Source organism: Ambystoma mexicanum, chromosome 6q (genome assembly GCF_040938575.1).
Source record: "Ambystoma mexicanum isolate Mex_15411 chromosome 6q, UKY_AmexF1_1, whole genome shotgun sequence".
In the NCBI taxonomy this organism is placed as follows: domain Eukaryota; kingdom Metazoa; phylum Chordata; class Amphibia; order Caudata; family Ambystomatidae; genus Ambystoma; species Ambystoma mexicanum.
This window is the reverse complement of record NC_090937.1, coordinates 1601112516-1601125126: the sequence shown is the minus strand read 5'-3', so window position 1 is coordinate 1601125126 and position 12611 is coordinate 1601112516. Positions and strand designations below refer to the sequence as shown.

The 12611-nt window shown below is 47.5% G+C and overlaps 1 protein-coding gene across 3 annotated transcripts in view; it reads left to right on the top strand.

Moving 5' to 3' along the window:
• The window catches only part of LOC138516887 (disintegrin and metalloproteinase domain-containing protein 33-like), a 629971-nt gene that overhangs the window by 465356 nt on the left and 152004 nt on the right, over positions 1–12611 (top strand). For all 3 annotated transcript variants that reach the window (XM_069632337.1, XM_069632338.1, XM_069632336.1), the window contains exon 12: positions 12393–12570. In XM_069632337.1, coding sequence (XP_069488438.1) covers positions 12393–12570 — 178 coding nt within the window. The remainder of the gene's footprint in view (positions 1–12392; positions 12571–12611) is intronic.

The window sequence follows — 12611 nt, the reverse complement described above, 5'->3', positions numbered from 1 at the left end:
GTCAGTAGCCTGCATACCTGCCACTGGGTGTCAGTAGCCGACATACCAGCCGCTGGGTGCCAGTAGACTCTAAACCTGCCACTGGGTGTCAGTAGCCGGCAAACCTGCAACTGGATGTCAGTAGCCTGCATACCTGACACTGCTTGTCAGTAGCCAGCAAACCTGCCACTGGGTGTCAGTAGCCTGCATACCTGACACTAGTTGTCAGTAGCCTGCATACCTGCCACTGGGTGTCAGTAGCCTGCATACCTGCCACTGGGTGTCAGTAGCCGGCATACCAGTCACTGGGTGTCAGTAGCCGGCATACCTGCCACTGGGTGTCAGTAGCCTGAATACCTGCCACTGGGTGTCATTAGCCTGCATACCTGCCACAGGGTGTCAGTAGCCTGCATACCTGGCGCTGGTTCTCAGTAGCCTGCATTCCTGCCACTGGTTTTCAGTAGCCTGAATACCTGCCACTGAGTGTGAGTAGCCGGCATACCTGACACTGGGTTTCAGTTGCCTGTATATCAGCCACAGGTGTCAGTAGCCGGCATACCAGCCACAGGTGTTTGTAGCCGGCTTACCTGCCACTGGGTGTCAGTAGCCTGAATACCTGCCACTGGGTGTCAGTAGCCTGCATACCTGCCATTGGATGTCAGTAGCCTGCATACCTGCCACTGGGTGTCAGTAGCCTGCATACGTGCCGCAGGTGTCGGTAGCCTGCATAACTGCCACTGGGTGTCAGTAGCCTGCATACCTGCCACTGGGTGTCAGTAGCCGGCGTACCTGCCACTGGGTGTCAGTAGCCGGCATCCCAGCCACTGGGTGTCAGTAGCCAGCATACCTGCCACTGGGTGTCAGTAGCTGGAATATCTGCCATTGGATGTCAGTAGCCTGCATACCTGCCACTGGGTGTCAGTAGCCTGCATACGTGCCGCAGGTGTCAGTAGCCTGCATACCTGCCACTGGGTGTCAGTAGCCTGCATACCTGCCATTGGGTGTCAGTAGCCGGCGTACCTGCCACTGGGTGTCAGTAGCCGGCATCCCAGCCACTGGGTGTCAGTAGCCAGCATACCTGCCACTGGGTGTCAGTAGCTGGAATATCTGCCATTGGGTGTCAGTAGCCTGCATACCTGCCAGTGGGTGTCAGTAGCGTGGCCTGCATAGCCAATGCCTGGGTTCTGGCTCTCAGAAATCGGTTGGGGTGGGAGGGTGTGGTCACTGATTGCCATATACCTGAAACATCGCCATATACTCACAGGAACATAACATACACGTTTTCCCTTTTAAAGAACCAGGGTCCTGTATAGAACAATAAGCAAAAACGTGCTTTCCTTGTTCTCCTTGCTTGTTCACAGTGTAGGGTCTTCGTCTTTAGGGTCTTCGTAGTTGGTCTGAGGGGTCGCAGGGGCCGATTTGGGTGGCTCTGTGTCTGCAAAGCTCCTCAGGCGGTTTCCTATTTATTGGAGCGATTTCTACAGGTATGTGTTTTTACCACTATATTCTCCGACACGTTCTGAAACGAACTCAGCCGAATGGTTTGCCTGTGTGCATTTCTCTAGCTCTCTCTTGGAGTCGCCAGCTTGCTTGGGAATGTGTTTCCTCTCTACACCATGCCGTCTGCTTTCAGTTTGACTAAAGGAAACCGGAGTTTACTTTAGGTTTCAACAAAGCTCCTTCGTGCTCTGGCTCAAGCCGAAGAGCCGAGCCTTCCAGCCCTCCTGCCAGGCTGGTATGCAAGTGAAGGAAGGGCAGGAGCTCCCCCTACCGTGGAACCAGTCCACACATCCTCCACCTGCTCGCCTGCAAGTGAGCCCCAGCCCCCCACTACACATTCCAGCCCCATGAGCACTGCACTCAGCACAACCACCTGTCAGGCCAAGCCCTGAATGAGAGTGGCCCCAGAGAGCTCGGTCCCTGGTTCTGCACCATTGGGCCCAGCAGTCCCAACAGTTGGGCAATGTCAGAATCGAAGTTGCATATAATAACACCCCCAAACCCCCCTCAGCCCCCCTCTTGATTTTTGCATGGTCGAGTCCCCCTGGGTGGGGTTGTGAACATGAGGTTTAGCAGGAGAAAGCCTCTGCAGTCTGTTCCTGGGAGGCTGCACTCAATCCTTGCAGATCCCAGAAAAAAGTAAACACACATTAGCAACGCCAACAGTTTAGGCTTTTATGTAGGCTTGGATAGGCATTTTATTGGCACTGCCATAATGGGACTACATGGCTATAGAGATGGCAACTGCTGGAACATGGTGTTAGTACTTGGGCATGTTATGGCAGTTTCTGGCAAATGCCTGTCTAATGCCTGTACATGAGCCACAGAGGCAGGAGCACACTGATTGCTCAGACTCTTGCAGGCTGGAAGATATAGGCAAACCTGTTAAAATTCCTATAGAGAAAATTTGGCAGCGCTCCTGGCGTGCTGTTGACACCTCACGTTCTGTTACTCTGATTCAAGCCAAATGCAGCCGCGAGTCAGCAGTGTCACTGTCCCCTATGTCTGAGACTTTTCTCGAGGTGGCTAACATGGTTGCCCCTCTTTGTCTGATGCAACCACGCAGATTGCCTCCTGAACCGTGGTTCACTGATCTTTTGAAAGAAGAACGCCTCTAACTACGTCAATCGGAAAGTAAATGGCATAGAACATACGATCCCACCCTTAAAATCCAAAATAAAATACATCCTGCTACCTACTCAGCCAAAATCAAAGCTGCCAAAAGGGCACATTTTACCACCAATATTGAGTCCTCGCTCTCTCAGCCAAGGGCCCTGTTCGCTGCTGTCGAGGATCTTGCGTCGGTAGAGAGGGTCACCCCCAAGGTCACACCTACCCAGGAACTCTGCGATGCCCTATCTCACTTCTTTATATCTAAGATTGATACTATTAGAGAAACCATCCCTTTGACAGTGACAAAGGCCGGACCCATTGACGACACCATCCCCGCTCTCGCTGTCTCTGATCCTACCACTGCTAACACTTGGTCCACATTTCCGACTTATACAGATGAAACTGTTCTGATGGCTATCGGAAAAATTAAGTCATGTTCTCCCTAGGACGCTATTCCCCTTTGGGTTATAAAAGATATTGCCCCTGATCTGTTATCAGAGATTACTAAAGCTACAAATGACTCCCTTCAAATGGGGTCTGTCCCACTGGAATTGAAATCTGCTGGGGTGATCCCTCTTTTGAAAAAAACCTACTTTGGACCATACCACTCTATGTAATTTTCGCCCGATTTCACTTCTCCCCTTCCTGCCAAAACTCTTAGAGTCACTGGTGTCCCCTCTACTATCTACCTTCTTAGAATCTACTAACCTTCTAGACCCGGTTCAGTCTGGGTTCCATCCTGGTCATGGCACGGAGAGTGTTCTGGTCGCCGTCTTGGACGATATGACCAGACTAGTGGATGCGGGTGGAGTGGGTGCCCTGATCTTGTTAGACCTATCAGCGGCCCTCGAAACGGTCGACAACTCCATCCTGCTATCTCGTCTTGCCCAGTTTGGTATATCAGGGCAGGTACTAGCATGGTTCAGTTTGTTCCTTGCGGATTGTACTCAGACCCTCTCGATGCCCCCTTTTCTTTCTGCTCCTTGTCACCTCAGCTACGGAGTGCCACAGGGCTCCTCCCTGTCAACTATATTGTTTAACATCTACATCTGGGCCCTTGTGTGCCTCATCTGCTCCTTCGGCATCAGTTGCTTCTCCTATGCCGACGACACCCAGATACTGATCAGATTAGATCTTCATCAGGCTGAAGTGTCGTTGTGCCTGTGGGAGTGCCTGACAGCTGTTGGAGATTGGATGAACCACAACTGGCTCAAATTGAACGGTGATAAGACTGAGGTGATTGTGATGGGCTATGCCCCTAATCCCACACTCTTGGTGTCCTCATGTTGGCCCTCTTCCCTGGGACCTCTGCCGATCCCGGTTAAGAAAGTGAAAAACATAGGCGTGGTCCTATCTGCATCCTTGTATTCCGGCTCCATTGCACCCTCCAGTGGTAGCAGCTATGGTTCTATCACAAATAGACTATTGCAACTCCCTGTACTTAGCCCAACCCAAGGGCCTGATCAAACAGCTGCAGCGGCTGCAGAATTTGGCAGCTAGGTTAGCTACAGGCACCACTTTTGGAGCTCACATATTCCCTGTGTTACGGACCCTGCACTGGCTTCCTGTGGTCCAACGGGTAGAATTTAAGGCGCTGTGCATTGTACACCGTTCCCTCCATGGTCAGGGAGCGGAGTACCTCCAAACCAAGTTCATGCGCTATCATCCCACCCGTAACGTTCGCTCAGCCACTTCCGAACAACTTATTGCGCAAAAGCACAACAGAGATCGGGTTGGCGGCCGATCCTTCTCTATTGCTGCAGCAGTTCTGTGGAATAATCTCCCTCTCACCATCAAGAAAAACCCTAACTACTTAGAGTTTAGGAGGCGGGTCAAAACCTACTTATTCTGAATATTCATGTGGCTGTCTCCATCTCTTCTAGCGCCATGATGCCTTTGGGCGACCGTGCGCTTTATAAGAACTGTTGACATAACATAACATAACATATAAGTCAAGTGGCATAAGGAAAACTAGGTTTAGACATTTTTATTACGCTAAGAGCTTAGTTACAGCTCCATTCAAACTGTTACCTTTGAGAAGACTGTTTAAAGGGCAATACATCCACTTAGTAGCAGAGAGCTAAGCTGAAAGAGTGAGTTTTGGGATACAAGAGGCAGGTAGTGGGTGGGAAAGTCCATAAGGAGTAGCATGATCCAGTGCAGTCAACGGGTGGGTAAGAAAAAACAAACAACACCCACAGGCTGTGTGCCCTTCCTCAGGAACATCCCAGCTCTCACCACTGTTCACGTCCCATGTCAGTAGTTTGGACTTGCATGCAGCAGCAACAGGGCCACCTAGTTGCAAAACTAAAACTAGGTCTTGTGTGAACCCTTGCTTGCTAGCGCTCAGTAGACTCCATGTAGAAGTCCCTTTGAGTTTTCTGATTGTTAGGGCTGATAAAATATTCCCGAGAGCAGAGCAGAAATTGCAGTTCCTGAAGAACCTGCCGCACCATCCCGTAAACATGGCACCATCCCGTAAACATGGTACCATACCGTAAACATGGCACAATACTGTAAACATGGCACCATTCCGTAAACATGGTACCATACTGGAAACATGGCACCATCCCGTGAACATGGCACCCTACCGTAAACATGGCGCAATACTGTAAACATGGCACCATCCCGTAAAGATGGCACCATCCCATAAACATGGCACCATGCTGTAAACATAATACGAGGATAGCGGAGAATACATTATTTATCTGTAATTGAGACAAATATGGCACCATACTGTAAACATAATACAAGGATAGCGGAGAATACATTATTTATCTGTAATTGAGACACTTAGGGCCTCATTACACGGAAGGCGGTAACCATGGTGCTATTAGCGCCATGGTTGCCGCCGGTAATTTACCGTTCCCGGCATGGTGAATGGCGGAATTACCGCCCCATTCCAAGGTTGGCGGGGCCGTAAACCCCATTCTCCATTGGCCCTTCCCCATTCCCATTTGAGCCCCCATAGGGCTCAATGGGAATGGGGAAGGTGGCAATTACGGTACCGCAAATTGCGGTGCCGTAATTGCCTCCAAGTTCCCTTTGCGGGTCCCGTCCTTAACGGCTGGTAAGACCAGCCGTTAAGGTAGGGATGAGCAAAGGGACCTCGTAGTAGGGCGGTAAGGGATTACCGGCACCGGTGCCCTTACCGGTGCCGGTAAACCCTTACCGCCATCCACGTAATGAGGCCCTTAATCTGTGCGTTCATGAAATTGCATTTTAGCAGTAAACAGTGTGCTGTGGCTGTGCACATTTGCTGGCAATGTACATGCACAGTTTATATTTTAGTGAGTAGGCATGTGGGGAGAGCTGTGCACACTTCACGTCTCCTCTTAAAGGAGGTGCCTGCGTGTGTTTCAGTGCAGGGCGTTAACATTAGGTCAAGGCCTGGATTTGAAGGGCATAACATTATATTCAATATATCAAGTTTATAGTGAGACATCAGCAGAATTAAATGAATGATGACTTTGAAGCTTACAGGCGCATATGGAATTTTTACAGGGGAAGAACATGGGGGCTGTGTTATATTCGGCTGACAAGTCTGGGTGTAGGATTTTGTTTTGTTAGCACTGTAGTTGTTTTGGAGGTTTCTCCCCATGTAAACATTTCAACAGCTGTCAAAGAAGGTTTGGATTCTAACGCCAAAAAAGACAAAGTAAATCTAGAGTCTAGCAGGAGCAGTAGACGGCTTAAAAGGGGACTTCTCTGTGGCAGGTCCCTGCGGGGGAAGTGAAATCAAGAATTATGTTTGAGGCTTAACCTCCTGCAGCAGTTTGCAGATACTGAGACAGCGCTCCCAACCTCTGTATGTTTAGCATATGTCTGGGTCAAGGTCCTGGCGACCTCTGATGAAGGCCACCGTTGTGCGGTAGGAATCGTTCACAGATATATGGCGTAGAGTTGTTGCAGAACTCATACAGCATGCATACAAATGAGGAGGTCCACACAGCGTTACCAGTCTCAACCTCCTTTATTTCTAACTACCATTCCCTTTCTCCCGTCTTGTCATTCCCCTCACTCAAGTCCTGCCCCAAACCCTGCCTTCCACATAACGATGTGGAGAGGTCATGAACCAAGCTAGTCAAAATAACAACCTGACAGCCACCTGTCTCCTTTGGTAATGTTGGATATGTCAGCTGCCTTTGCTACCGTGAACCATACGATTCTTCTCTCCCGCCTTTCAACCGTGGCTGGGATTTCAAACCAAATATTTAATGGGTTCTGTTCTTTACTGCTTTTTGAAAGGATCCAAGTGGTTAGGTTTGGGCCATTGATTTCTAAACGTATTACTCTGACATGCGGTATCCCTCGGGGGTCACTGTTGAATATTTATCTACAACCTTTGAGGATTATTCTGCGGGAGGCTGGTTTTCAGTTTTGTGCACATGCTAATAAGAGACAGGTGTTTGTCACAACTTGTCTCCTGCCTCACTCACCGAGGTGTGCAAGAGGATGCTGCTAAACAGCCTTCAACGACATCACGCAAACAAAAATTGAGTTTGTTAAATTTGTTGAAAGACCCCTGTTGGTCTCCCTCGCCTTTCTATAATCTTCTCCAGCAGATAAAAAAAACAGAGATGTTGTTTGGGACTCTGATCTGATCTTAACTCATCAAACTAGTGCGCGCAGATGCTGACAGGCACAGCAAGACCCAGAGTAGTCGTCGCGGGAGTGTCAGGTGAGTGTCTGTCTGCGTCTGTGGGAAGTAGTGTGTGTTGTGCTTCGAAGGGGGTGGTGGGTGGGGAAATAGGGGATTTTGGGTGGTTATACCCCACCAACTAATAAGAGAACCAGTGGGAGAGGGTGGGGCAAGGGAAGGAGAGGCAGTATGTCATATTTTGGCATATTAAAGCCACCACAAAACCGGCTGAAATCAATCAGTCTTTTTTGGTGTTCGCTCTCTAAAATGCGGAAATATGACATAGAACCATGAACTTCCATAGTTTCGGATCTTCACATGCGCTCCCCACCATGGAGAGATAAACAAATCTCGAGCACTATACGCTGGTATGCAGTGGAGGCAACACCCTATATTAGCTTCTTGCACTCATGCATAACAAAGCACAGTCTTTCAGGAAGGACACACAGCTTGGTGCTCTGGGGCTTCTGACCTTACTCAAAGTATCTGCCCCTAGAAATTATTTCTTATAAGTCCAGAACAAGTATGTCCACTTCCGGCCATTAGTCTCAAACACGGAAACTGATCCCATCCGTCTTATTTGAAATGCTCCCCATGTAGTTTCTGTAGTTAAACTTCAAATTGCTCTGGAAAATCTTTTTAAAATGGCATCTTTTGCAGAGCCTTTGAAAACTGTGACCAGCTAGCTCCCCAAAATTAGACTGTTCACCAAAATTCCACTCTTGCCTTATTGGAGAAGGACAGACCAACCAGTGACTTGGTTGTTCTCTTCCATCTTGGACAGGGACAGGTCCACCAACTAAATGCAAACATTGTTAAGCAAAGTGTCCAACTCAAAAACCTCTCAGCAGGCACCAAATTGCTAAGGTACAGACAGAACAACATACAGCTCTAGCCTAAGACATTTGGTATCCTTTGGAAGAGAGCCATCTACACACCTTGTGAGTGTCTAAGGCTTGCCCCAAAGACCCCCTAGACATGCAGGAACAGCAAGCAGCCTTCCTCCTCCTTTCCAATACTCCTCACCCCTTCCTTCACCTTCTTCCACCTAGGTAAATTGTTCTACATATTGTTTCACTGGTTTGTTTCATGATTGTAAATATGCTTCGTTATTCTTGTATCCTGTTGTTATATTGTAAAGCGCTTTGGATTAAAGCGCTATATAAACCTAATAAATACAAATACAAAATACAAATACAAACAATGAGAAAAGACATGCACGTGTTTAACAGTGTGGTTAAGAGGAGCGTTGTCCCTTCATGACGACTCCCGTTAATCAACAACGTTTGATGTTTTATATGGCTCCTCAAATAGGGCTAGGGTAAAGGGGATGTGGGATACGCGTGGAGGCAACCTAGGCGTGCTCTTCAAAGGAGAAATCAAAATTCACCAATTGATTACGTGCCAGGTTTAACACAAAATCCTCCCCTTTTTACCTTCCACTCCACTAAAAATTTACACTTTTATACAGCAGGATAGATAATTGCCCCAGCCGTCTTCTAGGACTTCCCCGCTTTTCCTTTACTACACTTAACAAGGTACCTAATTTTCCCTAACCTGACCCTGACTCGCCACTGCACAATGCATTAACAAAGGGCGGCTGTCCATACGCAATCGCTTCTGCCTTAATTCCTTCCTCTTGTATTCATATTCATCTACAGTCTAGCCCCCATACCCACCTAACTTCCTCTCTAATTCCCCATCCCCTTGTACTCCTAAATCTCCAATCCTTCTCAGCCTCCTCTGCCCCCAGTTCTCCATGCACTATCACTTGCTTGCCTTGCTTCCCCGTACATCCTCCACACCACTGGAACACCCTATCTCCTGACAGCAAGTCCGTGCCCACTCTGTTTGCCCCCCAAGCTGTCCTGAAAAGACATCTCTGGTTAGGATGACCCTAACTGTCTGGTGGTTCTCTGTCTCCCCTCGCACATTGATCCTCCATCCTGCTCTTGTACTTTTGCATAGCTGAGTAGCACTGCAAATGAAAATCTTGTAACATGTATATCTGTCAAAACGTTAATCCTGAAATATGTATGCCTATAACCTTATACTAGTGACATCCCATTTCAACCCTTCTACACGTAGTTATTGTATCTGTCGCTATCTCTCTTCTACTAATGTAAGGCACGCCTCATTGTGCTTGCCGACTTTGTCAATTTGAAGCACTTCTCCCTATCCTGACAAAGGCAAGGCAGAAAGTGACCTTTAGGAGTACCTGGATTTCAAATGGGAGAGTTTGGGATGAATATATTCCAGGATGAATACTTTGCCAACTCATCAGGATCTACAACCAGTCCTAGCAAACAGCACTGTTCATTCTTACACAACTGTGGGCCTAGAAGCCCCAGCCTCAGAAGTGCAGTTGTCTTTAATGGCTGGAATACATAATGGTGACTCTGATGACATGGGGCCTGTTAGCAACTACATAGATGTGAGGGCTACAGTCGGAGCAGGATTGTATTAAGGTTTTGCTTTTATGAAGGCTGGTTGATAGTGGGTTTGTACAGCATCCATGGAATGGAGATGGGTTCAGACTGGGGTACGCTGGGTAGTGGTCAAATGCACATGTATTGAGGAGGGACTCATCAAATGTGGAGTTTTGACGAATGTGTTTCCTGTTGGCCAGGTTTCATTGTATTGAGGAGGTACTCATCAAGGTGGAGTTTAGATAAATGTCTTTCCGGTTGGCCAAGTTTAAATTTGCAGCTTCCAAACCAAATAGCAGAAGAAGACAACGTAAAGGTGGCAATAATATGTGGGGCACTGTGGGGTTCTGTTTGGTATCGTAGAGAGAGATTTGTGGCATACCTAAGTTGTTGAAGTGTGGGAATGACAAACTCTGGATCAGTTGGGCGCTGCCCAACTGATCCAGAGTTTGTCATTCCCACACTTCTTCTAAACAAATGGGAACCCCGGAGTTAGTTGGTTCCTCGACAAACCTGGATCCAGGCTGCTGGTCTGATTCAGAAACAAGAAAAGAGGAGGTGCGCAGGAGAAATAACTCCACCATTGCTAAAACTATACCTAAGTTGTTGTTTCTGAGGAAAACCCTTAGAGGGTGGAATCATGCCTGGAATGTGGATCTAGAACAGATATCAAGCCGCAAAAATACTGTTACAAGCGAGTAACGTTTTCTCTCTCTTGGGAGGTTTGCCAGTGCAGATTGGTAAAAGGAAGACAGTTGAAGGTGTGTTTTGTCCTCAACTTTAGAAGTAATTGGGGTTCTTCAACACAATATTTTTCACCTCTTGACAATTAGTGGATCTTGCTATTTCCACCTTTGTCCCTCATTCCTGTGTGCTTCCATCAAAGGCAGATATCCCTTTGTCCCTTACACTTTTTCCTAGGTTATTTTATCTTGCAATATTATTATTATCATGTTTTGAACTTACAAAGATGGTGTGCAATATTTTTATTTCAAGTTCGTGGTATTTTGATCCTTATTCTGTTCATAACTCTGTAGAGAAGCTCTGTGGTCCTTCTATATAACTGAACATTGGGAAGCCTGGTGCCTTTAAGACATTGGCCCTCATTACGACCCTGGCGGAGTGGGTTTACGCCAGCGGTATTCGCGGCGGACCCGTCCGCCCTACTACGAGTTCCCGTAGCGCCATGGAGCGGTTTCCGCCTGGTTTTTCCGGGCGGAGAAATCCATGGCGCTACGGGACCTTGTTGTTAATTACGCCACCGTATTTTACGGTGGCGTAATTAACGCCTTCCCCACTCCCATTATACCCTATGGGGCAAAAATGGGAATGGGGAAGGGTAAAATGGGGAATGGGGATTTACCGCCCCGCCAAGGTCGGAATGGGGCGGTAAATCCGCCAACCCCCATGGCGCTATCGGCAGCTTTCCGCCGTGCTCCATGGTGCATATTGCACCACGATTTCCGCCAGGGTCGTAATGAGGGCCATTGAGATTACTCTGGCCCAGACATCAGACTAGTGTCCTGGTTAAAGGTTAAATGACAGTCCCTGTCCTTTCTTATGGTAACCTGCACCCAGTCTCGTTTTGATGTCAAGATTGCTAGTTGGAGAATAATAAATAGTAACCCTACTTATGACTCCATTGTCATAAATCCTACTATCAAACATTGGGAGTAAAGCTATGGGTTTTCTGTTATTTTTAGGCGTTCTTGGCACAGCACATGTATATCAATGTTTGTCTTCGACTGTGAGGCAGGGCTGGACAGTTCATGGTAGGACATACTGGGTATTGTGTAAGTTCTAATTGATATGCATTTGGTGAGGTATTGCCATGAAAGACCTTAGGACCTCGTTACCAGTTGGGAAAACTATTTTGCATTTTAAATACCACCTATTTTTAAAATACAAACTAATTAGGAGTTCAGGTTACTTGGTATATTTGACACTGTGTACCCAATGAGTCAAAAATATCATACAATTTTAATTCACAATTAGGTAGTATTAATAAGACTACAAGTTAAAATTACCAAGATACTCCTAATGAGGCCTCAGTTCTTGACTGTACTTTGAGTGGCACAGATCCAGTTTTTAGCTACAGTACTATTTTTGAGGGCCATGGAATACCAAAATGCAAAGGCTTGAAAACAAATAGATGACAAAATGTCGTCTATTTAGGGCATTACGCACTTATACCATCTGGACAATTCATACTGTATAAAATAGGAATAAGTCCTGACAAAGATACACGGACGGCGGTAAGGGTTAACGGTCACCGTTAATGGCAACGGTGACCGTTAACCCTTACCGCCGTACTACGAGGTCCCTTTGCGGGTTGGAGGATTTAACGCCTGATTCTTGCAGGCGTTAAAATCCAACCCGCTAAGGGACCTCGGAGCTAATTACGGCACCGCAAAATTGCGGTGGCGTAATTAGCGCCTTCCCCATTTCCATAGAGCCCTATGGGGCAGAAATGGGAATGGGGAAGGGCAATGGCGGAAAGGGGATTTACCGCCCCTCCAACCTTGGAATGGGGCGGTAAATCCCCTTTCCGCCAAGGCGGTGCCGGTATTTTACCGGCATGAGCCATGGCGCTAATAGCGCCATGGCTCACCGCCTTCCGTGTAATGAGGCCCACAGTTTCTGTAAAGTACAGCACTGGAAAGTACCTGATAATGTGTTTGGCAATATTCCTCTAGTCCTTACAGACTCCTCTTGTTTTCCTTTTGCAGGCATCCTTTCCCACGTGTGTTCAGCTCATGCAGTAAGAAGCAGCTTCTGAGTTACTTTCAGAAGGGAGGTGGAATGTGTCTTTTTAACATGCCTAACACTAAGGACCTGGTGGCTGGAAAGAAGTGCGGGAACGGGTTCCTGGAGGAAGGAGAAGAATGTGACTGCGGAGAGCTGGAGGTATTTTATTTATTTAATTATTTATCTGTATTTATTTATTT